The sequence below is a fragment of the Nomascus leucogenys genome, chromosome 1a, assembly GCF_006542625.1.
Source record: "Nomascus leucogenys isolate Asia chromosome 1a, Asia_NLE_v1, whole genome shotgun sequence".
NCBI classification, from domain to species: Eukaryota; Metazoa; Chordata; class Mammalia; order Primates; family Hylobatidae; genus Nomascus; species Nomascus leucogenys.
This window is the reverse complement of record NC_044381.1, coordinates 82,718,434-82,745,637: the sequence shown is the minus strand read 5'-3', so window position 1 is coordinate 82,745,637 and position 27,204 is coordinate 82,718,434. Positions and strand designations below refer to the sequence as shown.

Genomic DNA, 27,204 nt, shown 5'->3' with positions numbered 1-27,204 from the left:
TTTGATGTTGGATAATTTGAGGTTTCCTGAGCCAGTGCAAAGCACTACCCAGTACTTAGGGCAATCTAACAAACAAGGATTTACTGCCTGCTCGGCACAGAACCCACGACACTAAATTACCCCATTCATCATGGAGTTCTGGGCTGGCAGGATACTCGGCATCACCTTCAGTCCTCAGCGATGCAGCTGCTGGACCACAGAGGGGCCCCCTTAGCCTGGACGGGAGCCGAGCCACCTATGGGAGGCAGATTCCTGAGGTTCCTCACTGCTGGCCTCACACCCTTTGTCACTCGCTCCCCGTTTGCCTTCAGAGGCCCAGAAAGGAGGAGGGGACGGTCAGGGTGGGCTGCTGCCTGCAAACTCATAGAGTTTGCTAAGGGGCTTGAGCTGTCTCTGAAAAGATGTTTATCCGCTTGTGAATTGCTGGACTGAACAAGTGGACCAAAGCTGTTTTAATTCTTAGGTCCTCTCCAGAGGCGACAGTTACCAGAGTGTTTACAATGGAGACTTTTGCTGGCAACTTCAAATTTTCCCTACGACTGAGCTTTGTAACTTAGCAGAGCCACTGGAGAAAGAGGAGGAACAAACATGGACTCTCTAGGCTGTGAGCCTGGCACCATATTGAACACTCCACGTACATCGCCTCATTTAACCTTCAAAATGCCCCTGAGTAGTACGTGTTGTTATCAATTATCTTTGTCTTACAGACAAGGAAATAGGGCTCAAAGAATTAGTAAGCGGGGAGGCTGCATTAGACATTTTCAGTTTTCAGTAACAACTTCAGAGTTTCAAAATTCTTCCACACAGAACATTTCTTTTTGATTCAGAGACTCACACTGACTGTGAGAATTAACTCCATTATAGAAATAAGAAAACTGAGAACCTGAAAGTTTAAGTGGCTTGTCTAAGATCCAAAGCTTGGGCCATCCGGACTTTGAGTTCAGTGTGCTTTCCACGATGCCTGCTACTTCCTGCCCATTCCAGGAGAAAGTCTGGATGATACAAATAGGTGATTTTTCCTATCATTGGTAAAGACTTTCCTAAACCAGAGGCCTCTTTCTTGAAAGACTTATTAGGAGATCTCAAAATCTGCCAAGTTCCCGAGTGAATCCTGCAAAATAGAGTTACAAGACGGCATCAGTGTAGGGGGAGATGGCCTCTCTGTGTTTAGCAAAGCCCCGACGGTCACATTCTGGAGGTGCCTAGGAAGTATGGCCTTCCCAAGAAGTATGCCGCCTCCCTTCTTCATCTGCCACCCTGGGCCTCTGCTTCTGTAGGAACCAGCAAGGCTGCAGTCTTGGCCACTCACTGTGTGTTCTTAAACCTCAGACTCCATGACCTTGGCTTCCACTAATGTCTCTGTTCTAGCCCCCACAGGCTACTCTGTGCCACTCATTCACCAACTCACCTTGGAACAACCCCCTAATCGCATGTGTTTGCACTGTGTTCTCATTTAACTTACCCTTATTAAATGCTTCAGGTGCAGATGGCCACCTCCCCAGCGCAAATGCAAGGGGACTTGTCTTGCTCCTCTTTGCACCTCTCCTCAGTTCAAACTCAGAAGATTTGTTTTTTATTCTAGCCAAAAGTCAGATTAATTTTTTTACGACAATAACCTATTTCTTAGCAAAAGTATCTTTTTTGCTGTCAAATGAGTTTCAGTAACTTGTAAGAGGGAGAGAGTGGCAATTTCCTTTACAACTCCCTTTGCCATGGAGTCCTCCTTTCCAAGCAGGCTGTCGTGACATTGTTCCCCAGGGAAGACGCCCTGACCAGTCATAAGTCCTGGATTGCCTCGCTCCCTTCGCTAAGCACTGGCTAGTGGAGAATAGCAGGCTATTAAGTACCTTAGCACAATCTTTACTTTACCATTTGGAATAATGGTAATAATAACAAGTACAGTATTTTTATCGTAATTTCTCATTTGATTTTAGAGCTGGAAGGGCTGAGAGATTGAGTCTATCTCTCACTCATAGGTGAGGAAACAGATAAAGCTCAGAGCATCTAACATCCTGGACAAACCTCACAATCTTGTTCAAGGGTAGGCCAGCACCCATCTCACCAATAATGAAACTGAGACATAGACAGTAATTTATCCCAATGGACTCAGCCAACTCCCAGCAGAGTGGGACCAGACTTTTTGTTTCCCAATTCCAGGTCTGGCACTCTTTCCCCTCAGCTGCAGGGTCTCTCCTTTGGCCAGAAAACCACTGGAAGAGGTACTAAATAAATTGGATCATTTGTGACACTGGACCGACCTTGGCCCATGCCAGCTTGGAGCACTGCTTCCAAAGGCCTCCCTGCTCCTAGGGGAGTCTTTCGTCCATGCTCCAAGCAGCTGTGTGTGCTCCCACTCCAACCCCCCTTCCTTCTCAGTCTGCCTTGAGTCATGAAGTGTGGAAACTCCGAATACCAAATGATCTGTTAGATACAAATTTCAGCTGAGTGCCAAATAGCTCACTGCCATTATAATTAATGTAAAGTGCACTGTCTGAAGCTCCCTATAGCAGCAGTTCCCATTTGTTTAAAGATGTTTTAGCTGTAAGTGATGTGAATCATTATGCAGCCCTGTTTGGCTGGAACAGCTGAGGAGGATCAGGGACCACTCAGGAAGTGAGCCCAGCTAGGACTGCAGTGACAGCCCCCAGTCAGAAAGACAGTGAGAGCAGCCCCTGAGAAAAAGGTACAAGGTGCTTGCTATCCTTGGGGCACAAAGAGAAAGCCAAGAAGAGGGACAAAGGTGGCTGGACTTCCAGAGCAATTCCTCAGTCTCTTCTCAGGTCAGTTTGCATTGACAACCACTTCCCAGCTGGCCATGCACAGCAGCTGGACAGACAGGCTGCCCCTGCAGCAGGTGTTTAAGGCAGGCTACCCCTTGTTATGGAGAAGGCAAGACGAATTGAAGACCCAGGTTTCAAGTTCAAGGAACTTAGATCTTGCTGGGAATTCAGGAGGTAAAGCTCTGCTATCATTTGTGCCTGCCTGGCAACCTGTTCCCTTCCTTCTGGCAGCAGCATCAGATTTCCCACGAGCATTCCTTCCCTCCTTCCCAGTCTGTGTTGGCACAGCCCATCTCCAAGGGCTTTACAACCCGGACTGCTCCAGGAGCACTTAGGAGTCCCTTAAGACCAGATAAACTATCTCCTTCCTTTTCTAGAATGACCCTTGCGAGCAGTTATTCACTTTCTCCTGTGACATCCCTCACTTCCATCTTTGCACTTATCACACTGAACTACGACTGTGTGTTCATGTGCCGGTCTTCTCTCCCAGACCCTGGGCTTTTAAGGGCTGGGGTGTCTTTTAATTATTTTCATATCAGCAGTGTATTAGTCTGTTCTTCACATGGCAGGGGAGGCCTCACAATCATGGTGGAAGGTGAAGGAAGAGCAAAGTCACGTCTTACATGGTGGCAGGCAAGAGAGCTTGTGCAAGGGAACTGCCCTTTACAAAACCATCAGATCTCATGAGACTTATTCACTATCACAAGAATAGCATAGGAAAAACCCACCCCCAGATTCAATTACTACCCACCAGGTCCTTCCCACGACACATGGGGATTATGAGAGCTACAATTCAAGATGAGATTTGGGTGGGGACAGTCAAACCATATCAAGCAGCTTCTAGCACAGTGCCTGGCACATGGTAGGTGCTCAGTTGATGTTGGATAGATGAAGGAGTGACAAAACACACATAAACTATAAATAATATAAAAATACCATATGGGCAGACCCAGATCACAGACTTGTGATGTTTTGTCAACCCTGAGTGCTACAAACCGTGACACGCGGAGGCTTTATTGCATTTATTAGTGAGGCAAGATAAACCCCATCTGACAGAGCCTCCTAGTCATATATCAGGCAGACAGTGCAAGATTGAAGAATCAGCCCTGGCAGGCACCCGCAGCAACCTGGAGGTTATGCTGCATCTGGTGCTAAGAGGCTGGGCAAGAAAGCTTCCACCCCAGAACCAGAGTGTTCTTTAAAGCTGTGCCTTAGATCAGAGACAGGCTGGAGAAAGGCAGCCTGCAGAGGAGAAGGTTGTACACTTGCCCTAAATTTTCCTGGTGTCTACTTTAGAAAACCAAAATACTTAGTACTTGCCTGAAGCAGCTGAGGACCACCAGGTCACATGGAGTGAGGCTTCAGAACAAAATACTTTGCTATAAAAAAATAGGCCACAAGTCAGGTTCAGAGCAATACAGGGCATTTCTCCCCTTGTAAAATGCATGAACTTAATCAATAAACATCCTTCTTTCACAGCTCGGGTGCCCCAGGACAATCTTGCCTCAGTGGAAGAATTTTACCTTTGAAGGTATGTTTTCAAGATAAACAAATTCCAACTGAGATGCTATTTTCCTTCTCTTTTTTTCTCTGCCCTCAACTTAAAAGAAATGGTATATCTGCTTGTTCCCCAAGTTAGTATTAAGGGTAAGGTAAACTAAAAGTTATTTCTTCACTGAGCCACAATATGCCTCTAAATCCAATTTTTGTTGGCCCCAAGCAAAAACCAGTTATCTGATGGAAAGAAAATGTTTCCCTTTTACAAGGTATGTATTTAGTAAACCCATGCATTCTACCAATTGTCATTATATTCCTGTTCTTCAGTTGTTTTCTGAATGAGTCTACTGACCCAGCCATCTCCCACGTTTTGGGGCTCATGGAAAAGGACATCTCCCTTGTCTTGCCCATTCCCACTGTTCCTGTGCTCTGTCCTGGTACAGCCATGTAGAAGGTTGCCACACTTATTTCCTGTCCTTCCCCTTCCCCTTCAGATGAGGACCAATCTCCAAGAATCTTTTGATACCTTCCAGGTATCAAACAACAAGTCGGCCCCAGGGTTTGCCGAGCTGAACAAAGGCTGAGTGTAACTGTCCCTCCTGCCTGCTGTTGAGGCTGTTCCCTTAAATTAATAAGTGGCCACCTCCTAGGTCCTCTCTGCATGGGCAGCAGGTACAGCAGGGTATCCTGCATTATGGACACCTCTGCTTTGTGGTGGAGCTTTACAATCTCCCAGTGAGGGTAGGAGGAGCAGGTGCTACATTTTACAAGGGCGAGAACTGGGCTTTGTATCCAGTGACTCTGGAGATGGCAGGGCTGGGATTAAGCCATGGCTCTGGCTCCAGACCCAGGGCTCTATCCTTTCTGCCTCCTCCTCATGTCCCCCTCAAGCACCATTCCACCGCAGGCAGGGCAATCCCTCCATTGCTTAAGCAGAATCTTGGCTCTGCCACTCAGGAGCTGTGGCACTTTAAGAAAATTACTCTGTCATTCTAAGCCTCCATTTCTTCATCTGTCAACTGGAGCTAAGAAGAACCCAGTTAATATTCCTCCGGGCTATTTCAAGAGATAAATTAGATGAGGTAGATGGAGCTCCTGGCACAGCAGACACCTCATAGTAGTGCCCAATAGCTGTTATTGTTTTAATTATTGATATTATTGTTACTTGGCTGAAACTGTTCTGTTTCGGAGCCAAAGCAAACCACTCAACTAGTAGGTCTTAACTCAGTCTTGGTCTTGGCATCATTGTTCCTGCATCCACCTCCCTTTCTTATTCTATAAACTAAAGAATCCGTCCCTTTTAGCCAGAATGTTTGTGGAATGTTGCTTGAGCTTCTAAGATACTTAGACAGCTTCCTCCCCGGAGGATTCTTAGAGACACAGTGAGGAGAGAAAGATTCAGGCCAGACACCTGTCCAATGAGGAAGTCAGGCCTCTGGCCGGATGACCCTTCCCTCATCCTCCCTCGTGGAGCAGAAACCTCACTAGAGGCCACAGTATCAGGCTGGCTACCTGGTCCAGAAATGGCCCCAGCCACCCTCTGTCTCCTCCCCATCCATTTGGGCACCGTGTCCTGCTGATTCTGCCCCAGTGACATATGCAGGCTCTCTTGCCACACCCACTGCCACCATCACAGGCCATGTACTTCTCACATGGACAGTTAACTAGCCACTAACGAGTCTCCTTGCCTTCAGACTTTCCTTTCTGAGGAGCTCAGCAGATGGAAGGCACCTCCCAATGATGCCCCTTCTCAGCTAACCCTGACTTCACAAAGCAAATGGCTCAGCCCCAGGTCCCAGGCCACGTGCCGTCTGGTCATATCCTGCGTCACCTTACTGTCCCGCATGGTGCCACACTAATGCTCCAAATATCTGCCCAAGGGCCAGACCCACCCAGGTGTTTTATAAACGTGAGGATTCCCAGGACTGACCCAGCCTTACTTACTGACCCTCTCTTGGGGTGGACACCAGAACTCTGCATTTGTAAAAAGTTCTCCAGGTGACCGAAGCACAGCGGTGTATCCTGCATGCCTGCCAAAGAGAACCAGCCCCCCACATTCGCCACATATGCTCGCCTCGGTGTTGCTCTCTCTGCCAACAGCTCCAGTCTCTGCCTACTACAACCTCCTCATCCTCCCAGGCTGACGTCAAATATCCACTCCTCCAGTAAGTTTGTCCCAACTCCTCCGGCCAGAAGGATGCTCTCCGTCCTCTCACTCCTGTACCATGTCGTCATTTCCTAGCCCTTCCTCGAACTCCCAGCCTTCGTTTCCTTATCTCCCACCCCAGGCTAGCCTGAGAGGTATCCTTGCCTAGCTGCTCTCTAGCCCCTCTCCCAATCCATGCGGGGATGTTTTAGGGATTAATGAGTTATTTCATGTGGAGTACTTGAAATTGTGCCAATAAATACACACATACAGACCACACACACTGTTAGGTAACATGGGGTACCTTAAAATGGTGCCGTACGTTAAGATGGGGCCGGTTCCGGGTTCTTCTCCCCTCCTTGACCAGGCACTGTCTGAACCCGCCAAACGAGGGCCAATCAGAAAGAAGCATCTCCCGCCTTCCCTTGGGCCTGCCCCTAGCCCAATCCACGTAGGCCCAAGGGATATAAAACCCAGCACACCAGCAGCCCTCTCTCTCTCTTCTCTTCCTTCTCCTTGCGTGGTGCCGCTCGATACCTCCAATAAAGATTTCTTGACCGCGACCAGTGTAGTTTGGTCTCCGCCCGGCCCCTTTCATTGGTGCCGTCACTGGGATCGGGACTCCCCACCCCCCTCAGTGGGACCCCGATCCCTTTCGGGCTCAGTCCAGACCCCGGCCGGTCTTCGCTCATTTTCCTGTTCGACAACCTCTACGCCCAACACCGGCCTCATCTCGGTAAGTCTCCCCTTCCGGTGTCCGACACCAGTCGACCAGCTCCCGCCTCGGCCGCCCACACGGCTGCCGTAAATCCTATTTTAGACTCGGCCTCCAGGGAGCAGGGTTCCCTCCTTTTCCTCCTCACTCGCCAGGCCTGGGCCCCTTCCCCTTTCTCGCTCCGAAAATCCTGGTACCAGGTGGCCCACGGCCTTCGGCCTCCTAGAGGCCCTCAGTCCTTTCGTTTCGGTGACGACTGACTCGAAGGGTCTGACTCACAGCATGGTCATCGGCTGGTAGGGGACGCCCTGCCCAGCCCTTTGCCATATATTTCCGTAAACCCCCTCTTCTCATAATGGGAGTCTCTGCATCCCTGCCGGCCGACTCTCCCTTACAATGCCTTTTCATTAAATTGTGCACTAAAAACTGGCCCACCTACCCCCTACACAACCAAAACAGATGGCCCACTTATGGGTCCTTTGATCCCAACCTTCTCCGGGATCTCTACAACTATTGTGAGCGAACAGGAAAATAGGCAGAGATCCCCTACGTTCATGGCTTCTTTCTTCTATGGGACAAACCCAACCTCTGCCTCCCTTGCAAGCCGCAACACCTTATCGCTGCTCTCAAGCTACCAACCTCTCCTTCCGCTCCTGACTTTGATCCGGCCGACGGACCCCCCCATACCACCACCCTCCACCTCATCTTCCGGTCGCCGCTCAACTGGTTGAAACCAGCTACCAACCCGGACCACACGAATAACCAAACTGCTTACGCCCTGCTCTCATGCATCTCCTAAGTCCTCTTCTCTGGCTTTCCGCCTCTCACATCTTTACACTTTCCTCTGCCGGCGGGCCCTCTTCCCAGCCCTATTATCTCTTCACAGTTAAAGAGTCATACAACATTCACAGGAGGACACACACCAACTACATCAGCCCCACGGTGGATCTTCCCCTTCCCAGGCTCACTATGATAGAAAACGGCTGGGACCTTCTCTTCCACATGTTCCACTTCGCCGTCTGGCTCCCACATCAACAAACACACCCCCTTCCTATATTATACCATTAAAAACAACGCCTCCTCCCAAGCCATACATAATGGACAACCCCACCGACCCGGTCTGGGGCCAGTCAGTTACAGGAGGCATATATCCCAGCAATGCCTGGGCATATCCAACTCAAACCATAACTATTTCCCGTTCCCTCAAAACTGAGTATACATCTCTAACCAAACCTTTAACCAGCTTCTCCTCAGAAACTACCAGCTCCTAGCAACTTGTGAAGACACGGCAGACTCCAGAGACAGTCTCACACCCTGCTGACCTCTTAAACCGCCAACAACTGGCAACAGATACCCAGGATTAGGGGGGCAGGGGGTAGGCCTGCCCTCGCACCCTAAATTAACTACCATCTTCTTTTCTCTTCGGGCAGACCAAACTCTACCCCTAGTACCCCAGATGGCTACAGCAAGCTGATTCTACCAATTCTTAAACACCCTTCGCTCAGACAGCTGGCTCATCGCCAACCCATCCCTGCCCCTCAACTGGCTCACAGCACTGGAGAACAAGGAACATTCATGGACTTCACATCTAACAAAGTCTTCATGTATAGCACCCTATTGCTTGGCCTCATACTCATACTGTATTCCATGCACAACCCTGACAGTTCTCCCTGTGCCCCCTCCACACAGCACCCCCACTCAGCAGGAAGCAGCCAGATGAACCATGACACCCATTTTCCCCCATTTAAGAAAACAAAAAGGGAGGAATGTTAGGTAACATGGGGTACCTTAAAATGGCACCGTACCTTAAGATGGGGCTGGTTCCGGGTTCTTCTCCCCTCCTTGACCAGGCACTGTCTGAACCCGCCAAAGGAGGGCCAATCAGAAAGAAGCATCTCCCGCCTTCCCTTGGGCCTGCCCCTAGCCCAATCCACGTAGGCCCAAGGGATATAAAACCCAGCACACCAGCAGCCCTCTCTCTCTTCTCTTCCTTCTTCTTGCATGGTGCTGCTGGATACCTCCAATAAAGATCTCTTGACCACGACCGGTGTAGTTTGGTCTCTGTCCGGCCCCTTTCACACACTTCACACACACTATATACCCACAGACCACACACACCTCACACACACACAGACCACACACATCTCACACACACTATATACCCACAGATCACACACACCTCACACACGCCACACACACCTCACACACGCCACACACACCTCACACACACTATATATGCACAGACTACACACTATATATCCACAGACTACACACACCTCACACACACTATATACCCACAGACAACACACACCTCATACACACACAGACCACGCACACCTCATACACACTATATACCCATAGACCACACACACCTCATACACACACAGACCACACACACCTCATACACACACAGACCACATACACCTCACACACACACTACATACCCACAGACCACACACACCTCATACACACTGTATACCCACAGACCACACACACACAGACCACACACACCTCATACACACTATATACCGACAGACCACACACACCTCATACATACTATATACCGACAGACCACACACACCTCATACACACTATATACCCACAGACCACACACACACAGACCACACACACCTCATACACACTATATACCCACAGACCACACACACCTCATACATACTATATACCGACAGACCACACACACCTCATACACACTATATACCGACAGACCACACACACCTCATACATACTATATACCGACAGACCACACACACCTCATACACACTATATACCGACAGACCACACACACCTCATACATACTATATACCCACAGACCACACACACCTCATACACACTATATACCCACAGACCACACACACACAGACCACACACACCTCATACACACTATATACCCACAGACCACACACACACAGACCACACACACCTCATACATACTATATACCCACAGACCACACACACCTCATACACACTATATACCGACAGACCACACACACCTCATACACACTATATACCCACAGACCACACACACACAGACCACACACACCTCATACACACTATATACGACAGACCACACACACCTCATACATACTATATACCCACAGACCACACACACCTCATACACACTATATACCCACAGACCACACACACACAGACCACACACACCTCATACACACTATATACCACAGACCACACACACCTCATACAACTATATACCCACAGACCACACACACCTCATACACACTATATACCACAACCACAGACCACACACACCTCATACACACTATATACCCACAGACCACACACACACAGACCACACACACCTCATACACACTATATACCCACAGACCACACACACACAGACCACACACACCTCATACACACTATATACCCACAGACCACACACACACAGACCACACACACCTCATACACACTATATACCCACAGACCACACACACACAGACCACACACACCTCATACACACTATATACCCACAGACCACACACACCTCATACATACTATATACCGACAGACCACACACACCTCATACACACTATATACCCACAGACCACACACACACAGACCACACACACCTCATACACACTATATACCCACAGACCACACACACCTCATACATACTATATACCCACAGACACACACACACAGACCACACACACCTCATACACACTATATACCCACAGACCACACACACACAGACCGCACACACCTCACACAGACCACACACAACTCACACACACACGCACACTATAATCCCACAGACCTCACACCTCACACACACACACCGCACACACCTCACACAGATCACACACACCTCCCCACTCCACGCACACTATAATCCCACAGACCACACACCTCACACACACACACCACACACACACACAGCCTATGCATAACATGCATATATCATCCACCACACACACACCACGGTCCCACACTTTACACCATGCCTACATGCATACCACACAGACCACACCCCCCCACCACCACACATGTACATACACATCACACACATGCACCTTACACCCCCCACCCCCTACACACACACTTTCTGGAAAGCCTGGAGCAGGTTCCCGAGTCCTGCTGCTGCCGAGCCCACATGGTGGTGGTGCATCCGACGCAGACCCAGAGCACAGCAGGCTCCTTTAGTGCGAGTTCCCCGTCTCCCATCTAATGCCTTCACTATGAGCAGCTCTCACGCTGGAGAACTTACTCCTGTCTCCACTTCCCTAGAGTCGTTTCCTGTAGAGTCACAGCAGCAAATAGGCCCTCGCCCTGGCCCAGCCCTCCCCACCCCCGCACAGTGCTTCTGGTCTATCGGTGGGTCCACGGAGCTCGGCATGTTCCATGCTGCTTCCCGTGCAAAACTGGCTCCCCACCCCAACTCCCTGTCCTACAGCAGCGCCTTTGATTTTGTTATTCTGGTCAACACCTAGAAAGTCATATTTCACATCTATCTCCTTCACCCCTGTATCTGCCCACACAGCTTGTCAATTCTCTCCAAACACTTCCTGGAGTCAACCTTTTTTTCCATTTCCACAATTACAGATTATAGCACTTCGTCCGGAAATCCTTCTCTAACCCCAGAAGAAATCAGGTCCCCATTTATACTCGAATAGCCCCTGTACTTTTATAGAATTGGCCATGGCTTGTAACAACATATTTTTGATAGCATTTAATTAATGTCCCTCTCTCCCATTGCACTATAAACTCCCCTGTGGGAGTTTACATTCTGGTCATCTACAATAGTATCTGTAAATACATAGTTACAAATACTATCTGGGCCATTCCCAATAAATGCCACTGGGTGAATGAATAGAGCTATTTTTTTCCCTCTGTTTCTTTTGCCCTGGCCCCCAGCTATAATGTAAGTTTCCCAAAGGATGGCGCTGTGTGTTGCTACTGCTTGCATCTGTGTCCCCAGCCCCTGTGCTTAGCACAAAACCAGGAGCACACTATGTGCTCAGGAAATAAGGACTTATTGATCGTTGTGTCCCTGTCAATCATTCAGATGTTGAGTTTGTTTGGGGAAAGGCAAGTCCTCACTCCCAAGTGACTAGGCAGGCAGCAGCCAGGCCCTACCAGCCCCAGCTACCCGACAGTCAGGAACGTCAGCATTTCCTCAGTGGCCCACCAGGCTGGCTCCTTCCTCTGCCTCCTGATAGGGCAGTAATTAGAAACAGCAGTCATCACCATGTCGCATTCCCCGGAGCACCCTGCTGCAAGCACGGAACACATGTAGCTGTGAGACCACCTGCCAGGAAGAGAATAGAAGAGTCATTTGCTGAACATGCAGGGGTGAGGGCTAAGGGGACGAGCTGCTGCATAGCAAATAGCTGCCCCCTCTTCCCCAAAGCCCTAAATAATTTCTCCACTTAAAAAAAAGGAAAAAAAAATACACAATTAATTTTTCATGTAGATCATCCCACTTGGAAGCTTAGGAAGGGCTGTGCATACTAACAGCCTGAAATGCCACATAGTTGGCCTGGCTTAGACAAAACCAAGGAAGGAAAGAGTGGAGAAAAAGCCCAGTGGCCCTGGCCTGTGGCCCTCATTGAGGGCACTGACAGAGTGGAGGGTCTCTGCTGATTCTCTCTTGTCCTTAAGGACCTGCTTCAGGCCACGTGGGGTCACCTTCACTGCCACATTTACCATAATGACACTGGGAGGTAGGATTCATTGTCTTCATTTTATAGATGAGGAAACTGAGGCAAGGGGAAGTTAGGCTCCTCGGCCAAGGTCACCCAGCCGATGGGAGGCAAAATCAGGATTCCACGTCCAGCGCTCAGCCCCTCTGCACACCCGCGCACAGCACTGTTTCCCAGCAGGCATTTAGGCAGACGCTGGGTGACCATCTGTCTGCAACAGGGGCAGGCTCTTCCTTTCTGGGAGGGAGGATGGGCTCCAGCAGAGTTGCCCAATCCAGATTTTCCTGCACACGTGTTAACTGTTTATCTCCCTGCCTTCGCCCCAGAGTGAGGAAGGGAGGAGAGGTGCAGAGGGGATGAGGGGAAGAGGGCTCCACATTCCTCGTGGCTCCTCACTCCTCCAGCACTGCCACAGCGAGGGGGCTCAAAACATCAACCCTGGCCAGACTCCCTGGGCCTGCATGCTGTCTGTCGCCCACCTGGCTGTGTGACCGTGGGCACACGGCTTAACAGATCTACATTGTTGCCTAGGGCTGCCGTCCCAAAGTACCAGAGACCGGGTGGCTGGAAACAAAAGAAATCTTTCACAGTTCTGGAGACCAGAAGCCCGACATTAGAGTGGCGTTGGTGTTGTTTCCTTCTGAGGGCTCTGAGAGAAGCTGCCCCAGGCTCTCTCCCGGCTTCTGGAGGCTGCCAGCCATCTTTGGTGTCCTTGACTTGTAGCTGCCTCACCCAGCCTCAGCCTCTGTCCACATGGCATTCTCTGTGTCTCTCTCTCTCCTGTTCTCATGAGGACATCAATCACAATAGGTTTTGAACCCAACTCTACTATGACCTCATTTCCACTAATTATGTCTGCAATAACGCTTTAGCCAGATAAGGTCACATTCTGAGGTACTGGGGGGTTAGGACATCAACATATCTTTTCCAGGGGACACAATTCAACCCATATCTATCTCTGTGCCTCTCTTTGGCATAAAGGAAGAGAATAATAGTACATACAGTCATGCATTGCTTAAAAACGGGCTTCCGACCTGAGCAATGTGTCATTAGGTGATTTTGTTGTTCTGCAAACATCACTGAGTGCACTTACACAAACCAAGATGGCATAGCCTACTACACACCTAGGCTATACGACGTAGCCTATTGCTCCTAGGCTACAAATCTACACAGCATGTTACTGTCCTGAATGCTGTAGGCAATTGTAACACAATAGTATTTTTGTATCTAAACATAGCTAAAGACAGAAAGGGTGCAGTAAAAGTGTGGTATTATAGTCTTACAGGACCACTGTCATATATGCAGTTTGTCATTGACTGAAACGTTGCTGTGTAGCACATGGCTGTACTTCATAGGGTGTTTGTGAGGATTGAATAATTTAGTACATGGAGAGGGCTTAGAACAGTGCCTGGTGTAGAGTAAGAGCCTGATAAAGTTGTAGGTGATTAATAATGCTGTCATTATAATTGTCTACAGAAGAAAGGGAATTGTCCCTTTTAAAAAAAAAAAAAAACACTCACTGAAGAGACTCTGTTTTCTTATAGAAACAAATGACTAGGCCTGATGTGGTGGCTCACGCCTGTAATCTGAGCACTTCTGGAGGCCAAGGCAGGTGGATTACCCGAGGCCAGGAGACCAGTCTGGGCAACAGGGAGAAACCCTGTCTCTACTAAAAATACAAAAATTAGCCGGGTATGGTGGCGGGCGCCTGTAATCCCAGCTACTCAGGACGCTGAGGCAGGAGAATCGCTTGAACCTGGGAGGCAGAGGTTGCAGTGAGCCGAGATCATCCCACTTCACTTCAGCCTGGGAAACAGGGAGAGACTCCATCTCAAAAAAGAAAAAGAAAAGAAACAAGTGACTAGAAGTTTAGATATTCACTAGCTAGGACTCTTGGTTGAATATAGCAGAAATCTACTCAGGCCAGCATTGGCAGAAAGAGCAAGTCAGGATTACAGACTGAATGTTTGTGTCCCCTCAAAATCCATATTTTGAAACCTCACCCCCAAAGTGATGGTATTTGGAGGTGGGGCCTTTGGAGTGATTAGATTATGAGGGTGGAGCCCGCATGAGTGATATTGGTGATATAGTTAGGAACTCAGAGAGTTTGTTTTTCCTTCTGCCATGTGAGGACACAGCAAGAAGACAGCCATCTATGAATGAGGATGTTCATAGGTGGATGCCTCAGGGCAACTAGGATGCCCTCACAGACACCACATCTGCTGGTGCCTTGATCTTGGACTTCCCAGCCTCTAGGACTGTGAGAAATAAATTCCCATTGCTTAAAAGCCACCCAGTCTATGGTATTCTGTTACAGCAGCCTGAATGGACTGAGACAGTGAGTAAAATGGAGGAACAAAAGCAGGAATTCCAAGAAGGCTTGAAAACCAATATCTGGATGGCTATGGGGAATTCTGAAAGCCTCATTCTCTTTGTTGTCTCTCTGCACACCCACTTTGCTCTTCAGCCTAACAGGACATAAATCCTCCTTACCTGTGTGATTTGGGGCAGATCAATCTTTTTATACCTCAGTTTCCTTATCTGTGAATGGGGATGAGAATAGAGTTGCTGTGAGGGTAAATGAGTTAATACATATAAAGTGTGTAGCATGGCATAGAGGAAGACAGTATGAGAGTGCTAGCTTTTAGTATTAGTCTCCGTGCATGGCTTCTCCTGCTATTCTGTCCACAAGGTAGAAGACACAGCTGCTGACTACTCCAGTGTTTTCCCAAATCCTCTCTTCAAGAGAGCTACCTAGGCTGTGGCTGAACCTCTTCTTGGTGACTGCAAGTTCCTGGAGAGGCATCTTCTGGCCAGCCTAGGCGGGGAGCCTACCCTTGTGGCCCTGTGGATAGAGGAGGAGGCCTGGGAAAGAGGCCTGAGAGGCAGCCTGACTCATGTCCAAGGCCATCGCATCCTGTTCTAGATTATTTTCTTCTGCTGGAAAGGTCTCTATAAGCACCAGATGTAAGTTTGCTGCCTAGATTTTCAATGTAAGCCAGATCACATCCTTCCCCATTTTCACTGGTTTCCCATGACACCTAGAGTAAGATCCACATGTGTTAGCTTTGTTTACAAGTCCCACCCAGATCCAGCCCTGCCTGCTCCTCAGACCCTCCCCAGGCCTCTCACCCCTGCTGACATGCTGGCTTGCTTTCTGCTTCTTAAGCATGGCAGGCTTGTGGCCTTCTCAGGACATTTGCATGTGTCATTCCTGCTGCCCGTAAAAAGTCTTCCCCCAAGATTTCCACATGACCAAATCCTTAGATCTATTTAGAGCTCTGCTGAAATGCCACTCATCTCCCGAGAGAGACCTTCCCTGACCTCCTTGTCCAACAGCTGCCCTGATCCCCACCTCCCATCATTCTCGGTCCCATCACACAATTTTCCTTCTTCCAAGCAGCGATCACCCTCTGATTTTATCTTGTCTGTCTCTGGGCTTATTTGTTTACTTTCCATCTACCTCACCTCCATACAACATCAGCCTCTTGATAGTAATGACCTTGTTGCTCTTGTTTACCCTGATGTCCCCTGTGTCCAGTGCAAAGCCTGATAGATCATAGATACTAACTTTTTATTTATTCATGGAATGAACACCTCCATGAATAAATACATTCTGAACCTAGTAACATGTGAGGGATAGGGTCAGAAATTTCTCCCTGTGTTGCCATTAGGGAGCCATTCCGATCTTGCACCACCCACCCAGCATGCCAACATGACATCTTTAGGCTCTGCATTGCTGGCTTCTCAGACCCCCCAATATTATGCAAGGTGTATGAACTGTCCTTTAAAAATTCATACCAGGCTTTTTCCCATTGCCCTGGATTTACTTGATTTATCCAACTGCCAGTAGTAGAGTTCTTCAGTTATGATTTTTAGACATCACTAATTGCACTTACGGAAGATCAAAGCCAAGCTAGCTATTTTCCCCCTTTAGTCCTCTGCAACCATAGAAGTTCTCCAATCCCACGGTTTGTCTGATTTTATTATCACCCAAGGATGCAAGATGATTTATTTGTTTACATAGGTTCAGATTATTCAAATATTCTTTCATCTACTCTGTAATAACCATTCTTTTTCTATTGCCTTAATTGTATCTTACTAGACATCTTGGTTTTGTTTTATGCCGTGTGGCCTTAGGATATACTGATGTGCTTAAACATTCTCACATATACTTTAATATATTGTAAGTCACTTAAACTCATTGTAACTTGTCTTCGAGCTAAGAAAGCATCATGGATTGCTCTCTTGGGAAGAAACACTAAACCAAGTGATCTTTTCCTGCATTCTAACATGAACACACCCAGGCTCTGAAACACTCTTGCCCTGCTCTCCTCCACATGCTGGGCATATCCCAGCACCTTCAAGAGAAAGAGAAGAGAAAGTAGAAAGCCCCTCAACTATCAAAAGAGGTTCTCAGCAGCATAGCAGCCAGAAGTGTCCAGGTACCAAAAAATACCTCAGAAAGGGTTTTATAAAATCTTTTGACTACAGAGATAAATTAGTCTCTGGTCCTCACAGCATGCAAAAAAGAGAAGCAGTCTAAGTAATGACACCTGTCCCAGCTGGACTCCAGCTTGCTTTCTTTCGCTGCTTTTTGGAGTCTGAATTCTGTGTTTGATTAGCTAATGTTTCCTCTCTGTGACCCACAGGTTTCTGGGTAATCATCTGCAAAGTTAGAGAATTGAGCTGAGGTTGGATTACAGGCAGCCCCACCAAAGTCCTGGAGGTCTCCGGTGTCCTCTGTCCAGATCGCTTTGTGGCTCATCAGAAGCTGTCCTGTCCCTGTGAGTTCCTCTTCAGTCCCGGCACCTCTCTACAGCTGAAGGGCATGGCTATGGGGCCCTTGGCCCAGAAACTCATCAGAATGGAGTCACATCCCTGAATTACATGTGGAAGATGGGGCCCAGAGTAATTGCCTCATTTCATCAGAGAAGACCTGAAATTAATTCCTCTCTTTAATGAATTACCCAGGGAACTTCCCTTTTCCAATTTTCCTTCTGGTTTTAGGTTTTCTTTTGTTTCCTTTCCTACATTGTTGCCCCAATCCCTCCTGGGGCTGGAGCTCATAAAATTGTTTCTTTTCCTGCTGAACCCTCACGGTTTATGGTCATTGGCACTGGAGCTTCCCTGTGGCTCCTGAACTCCCCAGTCATTTCCTTCCTAATAGGAAGCAGCAGGTTTAGAGTGGTTGCCTTGTCTTCTTTCCAAGCCATAAAATTTTCTTTCTTCCTTGTGATTTAAGAACCTCTAGGATGCTCCATGGGTCCCCCAGCAGCCAACAGTAGTTAAACTCCTACGAGTGTCCTGCTACTAGATTCTGTGTTTATGGTGACCTGCGTGACCACAGCAGCCAAGCCATCATCAGCTGGTGGGGGAAATTTTCAGAACATTTAAAAATGCCCAGCTCCCACTACACACCAATGAGGTGTTGATTAATATGGCTAACTTTAACGCAGTCGATGGAGGCCATAAAAGCCACCTGCAGTTCTGTGTGGCTGACCAGGGCCCCCTCGCAAAGCCCAAAGACAGACCATTTGGCTGTACTAAAAGTACTGCAGGAGGAGGAAACAGAAGCTTTATGCTCTCTGTCCTTGTGCCTCATGGAGAAGACTCCCCTTGCTCCACTCCCCCCACCCACTACCCCACCTGCCTCACACACCCCATTGATATACATTAGCAACTGTGTCTAACCAAAGAGGAACATAGACATGCATGCAGTAGTTTACTTGAAGACTTCCCTCCCACAAGGAATGCAAGGCCTTTTACAAAATGGCCATTTCCTGATACAGGAGAATTGCTTATAAAAATGGAAAAACCAAGACACAGATAGAAGATAGCCCAAGGTCACATTTGAGAGTCAGTAGTAGAATGAGTGTGGCCCTTGGTCTTTTCCAGAGTTGTGTTGTATGCAGCACTGTGGACAGTGATATTCTCAGAGCAGCTGCTGCAAGGCAGGCAGTAGTTTGAGCAGTCAGTACAAGCTGCTGGCCTGGGAATCTTCGTGGCTTTTAATTTTCTCAGGATTCTTGGGGCTGACAGGACCTTTTCCCAGTCCAGGTCCAAGTCAGTTTCCAAGAATTAGTCACAGACTCCTATGTGTAGACTGAACTGCCAAGTCACCACCTAGCCTTGGCTCACAACACTGAAATCATAATTACACTGACACAGGCTACCATAGGGGGCCCAAACTAGGACACTTGACATTTACAGATAGGAACAGCATGACTGCTTATGTAAATTACATCATAAAATAGAAAGGAATTTAATTATTTTCTGTTGATTTGGCAGCAAAACAAAATGACTTTTAACAAAATATTTAACAAGGATTTTTTTCATGTTGAGTCTTAAGAGGTTTATGTTCTGGAGCAGCTATCCATTCATAAAGTTAAAAGGCAACATATATAAATACAACCTAATACTTATCATTAAATTGAGTTAAATGTTGATTTTTAAAATTTCCTTTTTAGTGTGTGTAAGCAACGTGTAGTGGTATGTGGAAAATAGCTTCTGTGTGCCTTTTGTTGAAACTTTGCATCACAGTTGTATAATGAATGGTGTGAGGTGAAGGTGGCTTAGTGTAGCAGTGTGAATCCAGGCTTTGGAGTCAGTCCAGCTTCCTGGGATCAAATCCCAATTCTGCCATTTGTTATTTATGAGATGCTGGGTGGTAATGTGGCCTTTCTGAACCTTGGTTTTTCATATGTAAAATGGCAATGATCACCCTCTACTCTATAAAGTGGAGTCTTAAGTAAGTTAATTTATATGAATATCTTAGTTCCATAGCTGCTACATAAATAAGCACTTGAGAAACAGTAATAATTATTATGAAGAGGAATGTTATAAATTTCAAACATGCCCATGTGAACCATGACAGGGCTGGAGAGTGGGGGCAGGGAGACTCTAGAGGGAAAGACCATCAGCTATGCTTCGCTTCCACCATTGGAAAAGGGAATATTTCACCTAGGAAAGGTAGGAGATGAAAGATAAAGATGGCTATTAAGTTAGAAGAAGGAGCCATTCAATAGAGTTGGAGAGACAGGCTGCTGAATTCTTTGAAAGACACAACCATAGACCTATGGAGAAGACTCTAATCGTGTAAAAGTGAGAGAGAGAAAGAGAGTGGAAGTCGTTGCTCAGACCACTCCAGCTTTTTACTGGTGCCCTAATATTTGTGTTCTAGAGTATACTGTGTCCACTGGGGGACACTAAACAGCCCTGGGCACCATGGTTGGTATTTTGAATAAGCCATAACTGAGCTGGCATCTTAGCTTAAGCAAACATTCTGGTGGAGGACTATAATCAGAGGTAAAGGCCTCAAGTAAAAAGCAGAAAGAAATGTGCAAAATGAGCTTAAATGGGGGGAAAAAATGAAAGGAAACCTGAAATCAAATATAAAGCCACAAAGGGAAAAAGAAAATTGATTTTATGATAGATCCAAGATTTTTTAAATCTCCTCTGCTAAGAGGAACCCAGACTTCAACCCTCCTCCTACTCACTAAAGCAATAGCAGCCCAGATTATGCATCCATCCTGAATGACTCAAGAATAACGCCTGATCTGACCCACTTACCATCAAGGGGGCTCTGCCAGAATGAGGGCCAAAGGGAACCTTTTGAGGAGAAGCTTTGATACTGGGGCTATGAAACCCAAAGGTGGAGTTGAAACATTGCTAAGAATCAATGGATTCTGGGAATTGCTTATCCCAGGGCCTCCAGATGCTCTGGAATCAGGTGGATATCTTGGTTAGACAGTTCTCAGACCAGAGTCTCACCATTTGGCTTCAAAAATGCAAATCTTCATGCTGGCCCAGGGGTGGCACTATTTGAAATTAAATCAGAAAATGTCAGCTCAGAGTATGGATCACTGTTTTTCAGGCAACTGAGGAATAGAATGTCCAGGTCATGCATGTTCTGCCCATTAGACCCTGAAAATGGCCAGGGGATTTCTCAGCCTCAACAGTTTCACAGGACATAGGTGGAAGACCAATGTTCATTGATCTCCTTTCTGAACCCCTTTAGGATGGTAGAATATTAGGTATTTACAAGGTCCAGCTTTGTGAAGACAAAAAAACTGGTCCAAGAGATAAGGAAACAGCTGAAGAGGTTGATGGTCTATATGTTGATCAAGCTGAAGTCAAGGTCATCTTGACTGAGGCAAAGCCCCCTGTTCCTCTGCCTAAGAAAGTCCATGGGCTCTCCTGGGGCATGGGAATGGCCTAGATGGTTCCTGAGACAAGTCAGTCCTGGTCCTTAAGGACACCCACACTGTTAGGCTCAGCAAAAGAACATGACTTCTTGGAAGAAGCGAAGCCCAGGAACCAAGTCTGCCACATAGAAGACTGGAAGACTCCACTATGTTTTAATTTTTCCATCTACACAATGAGGATAATAATGACACCCACCTCGGAGGAGTGGTTCGAGGATTCAATGAAATGAGTATATCTACAGTGCTTAGAACAGTGTCTAGCACATTCAATTAATGTCAACAAGTAAATCTCAATAAATAGCACTCAATAAATGTCAGTGATGAGGACAATGAAGAAGGGGAGGAGGAGGAGGAGGAGGAAGGATATGTCATTCAGTGTCAACTAAAGCCAAATCCCTCAAGAGAACAGCCTTTTAGCATTTAGTAAGAGAAAAAAATGCTTTCTCCAAGGGAAACTGATGAGAATATATATATTTTTTCCCTGTGTGCAAGATTCTCAAAGTTAAGTTTTAATCTTCAGTTGCCACTATGTTAACTCTTGTGTTTAGAATATTTTCTTTTTCTCTCCTTGGTCCTGATCTCCTATTTTATTGCTCTTGTCTTTTATGTCCTTGGTTGTAAGCTGCCTGAAATTCCTGTTGGAAAAGGTGGGATATAAACAATAAAATAAAAATAAAGAGAAGACGCTCCATAAAAGTTTGCTGAATTTATTGAATTGTCAAATCTGTCCACATAAACCAGACTGCTTCTGAAAAATGAGTAAGCACAAGAGAGAGCAATAACAGAAAAACATTCTTATTTTCTTGTTTATGTATCAAAATTCTACCTAGGAGAGCAATCCCATTTCTCTTACTTCCTGGAGCCATAATGCAAATCCCCTTTTCCTTGTATGAGGATCTGAGGACCTGCGTGAGGGCAGCTGCCTCAAGAGGCTGATAGTCCAAGTTACATGCCATCTGTTCATCCTCTGCCTTGAGGCATGTGCCATTTCTTGTTGGAGTGGACAACTTCAACTGCTGATTCAAGCCCTCTCTTTTATCATCCTTCCACCACTGCTTTGCCCTGACTCACAGAGGAAAAAAGAAAGAAAGAAAAGCACACCTGCATCCTCAAGGATCACAGATCCCATTTGAAGCCATTCTTGAGGTTGCTATGGTGATGGACAATTTTAACCATCAGGGTGCAGGAGCCACTGGTGCTGAGGAAAAAATCGTTGGATTACAGAGTTACAGATGGATGGGTGCAGAGAGAGCCCCAGAGTGCCTCCGAGTTTGAGAAAATGACTGGCTTGTCCAGTTTGCTCTCCATACTCCAGCAAAGTCTTTCTGATGGAAAGGCAGCCACTTCACACACAGATTAATCACTATCTGGCCCTTCTCACACTCCTGGTGTGCTCTTGTGGAGTTCTTTTTCCATTACGCTATAATGGGCTCTACAACAATGTGCTAAAGGAGTAAGCAATTTGCTCTGAGGGCTCCAAGTCCAGACGATGCTAAGAGAAGCCCAATTTATCCTCTGATGAATACTTGGGAAATGGCCTTTCCCTCTGTGTCCCTAAACCTATAAGCTTCTGAGCTTGGTTCATGCCAGGACTGGCTTCCAGCAATTTGGGAGTGACAATAATGTATTTTAGGCTGATGTAGTCCCAAGTCTGAAGGCACTCTGACGGCATCCTCCTCCAAAGCTTTTTCTTGCGCAGCCTTCTTTGCACACTCCTGTCCCCTACATAACTGGGCACTTCTCTCATTTTGCAAAAGGTTAAGTCTATTGGAGAAAATGCACAGGGTCTAAAAACCGAGCTGTTTGTGCGGACTACAGTGAACTGGCAAGGAGAACAATGCCCCACAGCCGATGGACAGCAGAGGATGTCTCAGACCCAAGGCTGTGGACCCTGGTGGAGACCGAAGGTGGGTGGAGACTGAAGGTGGGGGGAGACAGGACACATTCCCAGCCCCATTTTTGACAAGCTCTCCTACAAGGTAGGGAAGGCAAAATTCTTGTTTTCCCAGTCTCCCCTGTTTTTAGGAATGGCCATATGACACCATCTTGCCAATGATGCCTGCTGGGGCCTCCAGGCAGGTTTTTGTTTTTCCCAATATAAAAGTACTACTCTTTTGTTCCTTCTGCCTTCTTTTTTCCTTGAATTAAGACATGATAGCTGGAGCTCCAGCAGTCAGATGGCAACCCTGAGAGAAATGCTAAGGTCCCTAGGGCCTCAGCCCTGGTATCATTTAACCTCTGAACAAAGACTGGCAATGGCCTATCTCGAGACATCTTGTTTGAGAGAAACACGATTCCTATTTATTTAGACCATTTTTGTTAGATTTCCTTTTACTAGCAGCTCAGTGTTTTCCTCATTGATACAGGCCCTCTCATTTCCATATTCTGACTCTCAAAATGTAGAGGTGTAGGAGGAAGCAGACACCAAAACCAAGGAAGGGACACTTCTTGGAGATTTTACACCGTGAAGTTATCCGATTTAAATAATTTGGCAGTTCCCAGTGGTCTTCCATGCACCATTTCTACTATTTCTAAAAGTTGGCCAAACAGATATATGAAAAAATGCCCAACACTTCTAATCATCAGAGAAATGCAAAGTAAAACCACAGTAAGATTTCACCTCACACCTGTTGGATTGGCTACTATCAAAAAGATAAAAGATAACAAGTATGGGTGAGGATGTGGAGAAAAAGGAACTCTTGTGTACTGTTGGTGGGATTGTAAATTAGCACAGCTATTATGGAAAATGGACTGGAGGTTCCTCAAAAAACTACAAATAGAATTACCGTATGATCTAGCAATCCCACTTTTGAGTACATATTCAAAGAAATTAAAATTAGCACGTCAAAGAGATGTTTGTACTCATATTCAATGCAGTGTTATTCACAATAGCCAAGAAATAGAAACAACCAAAGTGTCCATCGATGGATAAATAGATTTTTTAAAGTGGTATTTACACATGATGAAATATTCTTCCATTTTTAAAAAGCAGGACATTCTGTCATTTGCAACTACATGAATGAACTTAGAGGAGGACATTATGCTAAACAAAATAAGCCAGGCACAGAGAAACAAATACCACATGATCTCACTTAACGTGGAATCTAAAAGAGTCAAACCCATAGAAGTAGGGAAAAGAATGGTTAATAGAGGCTGGGGCAGGGGTAGATGAGGCAAGGGGAGATCATTGGTCAAAGGGTATAAAGTTTCCATTAGGAAGAAGAAGTTCTGGTGATCTCTTACACAACATGATAACTAAAGTTAATAATAATTTATATCTCAAAATAGCTAAAGAACAGCCAAGCATGATGGCTAATGCCTGTAATCCCAGTATTTTGGGAGGCCAAGGCGGGAGGATTGCTTGAGCCCAGGAGTTTGAGAACAGCCTGGGCAACACAGTGAACCCTCTGTATACAAAAACATTTTTAAATAGCTGGGTCTGGTGGCACGCATCTATAATCCTGTGACTTGGGAGGCTAAGGTGGGAGGGTCACTTGAGCCTAGGAGTTCAAGGCTGCAGTGAACCATGATTGCACCACTGCACTCCACCCTGGGTGACAGAGTGAGACGCTGTTTCAAATAATAATAATAATAATAACTAAAGGAGAGTATTTCAAATGTTTTCACCACAAAGAAGTGATAAATATTTTAAGAGATGGATATGTTAATTACCCTAATTTGATCACTCCACAATGTATACATGTATCAAAAATCATATTGAATCTCATGAAATGTATGCAATTATTATCTATCAATTGAAAATAAAATAAAACTTAAAAAATAAAAATAAAATAGAAGTAGCCTGGGTCAGGGTTTTCTTAGAGCTTCAGAAATTCTTCTGTATGCTATGACAAATGCAGAAATATTCCTATTTCTTCTGAGCAAACCATTTTGAAACAGAGGAAGGGAAAAGATAGCACAGTAGAATTATAAAGTAACTTAGCCCTGTAATTTTCTGCAGGCATAGATGAAAGCCCTCTTCAATAAGCAAAATTTTTAAATGCCTCAAATGGTAGCACAATAATAAAGAGAGAAATGGGACCCTGATTTCCTTTTTCCTTTTCATATGACAAGCCTCAATCCCAACAACTCAGTCTGCTGTCCCTTTAAGAAATTTTCCCCAAAGAAAACTGGAGATGGTACAAGGATAAGTCCAGCTCCTAAATATGGCAATGAACGATTTACAATACAAATTTTTCCAAATCATTTTCATTCAGTTTGTGCGTGCTAGTGATGTTGGCAAATGTTCTGAACTCTCTGTTCCACCTCCTGGATTCTGTATCCATAGGTCATTCAAAAGTAGAGCCTGGCTGGGCACGGTGGCTCATGCCTGTAGTCCCAGCACTTTGGGAGGCTGAGGCAGGTGGATTACCTGAGGTCAGGAGTTTGAGACCAGCCTGGCCAACATGGTGAAACCCTGTCTCTACTAAAAATATAAGAATTAGCCGGGCATGGTGGTGCATGCCTGCAATCCCAGCTACTCAGGAGGCTGAGACATGAGAATCACTTGAACTCAGGAGGCCAAGGTTGCAGTGAGCCAAGATCGTGCCACTGCACTCCAGCCTAGGCAACAGAGTGAGACTCTGTCTCAAAAAAAAAGAAAACCAAAGTAGGGACCCTTTCTTCCAAAGCGAGAAGAAAGCAGGGGACCCAAGCGCCTACTCTCCCCTCACATCAGGCCTCTACCAGGTCCTCAGATCATGTAAAAATAAGGTGAATAAAACTCCCATTCTCCAGGTTTATCATCACTTTCCTGTTTCTCCAAAAGTTCTCCTTCAGCTTTCTTTCAGGGCCTTTCTCTCTCAGAAGTCACATAGATTTCTCAGGAGACTCCATTTTTTTTTTGTGGCTATTGTTGCCCTCTATCTAATCCAAGGGTCTGAGAGAATTCTGAGAAGACAAAGAGCACCTGCCAGAATCTTCTTTGTCCTCAGACCTAGAGGAAAATCTTTTAATACTTGATATCATACACATCCTTGTGCTTTAGACAAAGACTTGCTACCTTGGGACCGAAGAGCCAGAAAGCCTGAGAACTGTGGCCGCCAGGATGATTCTTCATAGGGGATCCCCGGGAACTGCTATGGAAGGACCTCACTTTGTGTCGCCTCTAGATAAAGGAAAAATCTAGCCCCAAATACACTTGGGAAATTGTCCTATGACCTGCTCATAAAAGGAAAAGATAACTTTTCAAATTATTTAATAAGATATATTAATCTATTCCTTCATTAACAAAACATATTGAATGACTGCTGTGTGCCAGGCACTAGCATACTAATGAACAAGACGCACCCTGCTCTCATGTAGTTTACAATATGATGCAAGACACAGTAATAGAAACATCGTAATATGGGATGATAAGCACTAAAGAAGAGCATACAAGCTGCAAGGGTGCAGTGAATTAACCAAAGGAGGGACTCCAGATGTAAAGGCATCAGAGGGACTCAGTGTCATCACTCTAAGCATAAAAAGAATTTTAAGAGTGTGTAACACATGTTTTTCCAAAGCAGCTGCACTCCTATGCTGCCTGACTCCTGGGTGTGGACTCAGGGGTCCACATCTTCATAGACTCCCAGAGCTAGACGGTTAGATTTCCCTCATTTGTCCTCAATCTCTTCATGTCCTTATTCAACAGAGAAACAGGGAAGGAAATAGGCTTACTGCCTAAGAGAATGCCCCAGTTTCCCTCTCTTCTTGCCAACTTCAGCTTCCTGTCCTTGGTTAATAGGTCATCCCTCCAAAATGAAAACCTAAATTGATGTTGAAGAATGATTTTTTTAAAAGGGTAAAATCATGACTCACAAAGATAAAAAACACACACATTAAAGAATTTATTTAACTTATTACTAATGCAGAAACCAGGTAGAAGCTACAATTAGTTCAAAGGAAAATGTAAAAAACAGACACAGAGACATCAGGAATATTGAAATTTTCAAATGGAGGCAAAACTGGCTTCCTTCACATTTGAGAAATTAAGTGAATCTCCACCTGATGGAATTTATTTGTATATCTGTAGACAAGAGTTATCTTGCATTGCTATCAGTTATCTACAACTTACAGAGTCTGATAGCACCTTGCAGGGGAAAGTAAAGCCTGATTTGTTGAGACCTTGCCTTGAAATTTGGCATGAAGCCTGTCTTTCAATGGGGAGGAAAGGTAAAAGAAGATTAGGTGAGGAGAA

The 27,204-nt window shown here is 46.1% G+C and overlaps 1 protein-coding gene across 1 annotated transcript in view; it reads right to left on the bottom strand.

The window, feature by feature from the left end:
• Positions 1 to 11,247: 11,247 nt before the first annotated feature.
• Positions 11,248 to 27,204, bottom strand: part of FUT8 (fucosyltransferase 8) — a 381,361-nt gene continuing 365,404 nt past the window's right edge. Inside the window, exon 11 of the mRNA XM_030812303.1 lies at positions 11,248 to 12,425. Coding sequence (XP_030668163.1) covers positions 12,345 to 12,425 — 81 coding nt within the window. The 3' untranslated portion in view covers positions 11,248 to 12,344. The remainder of the gene's footprint in view (positions 12,426 to 27,204) is intronic.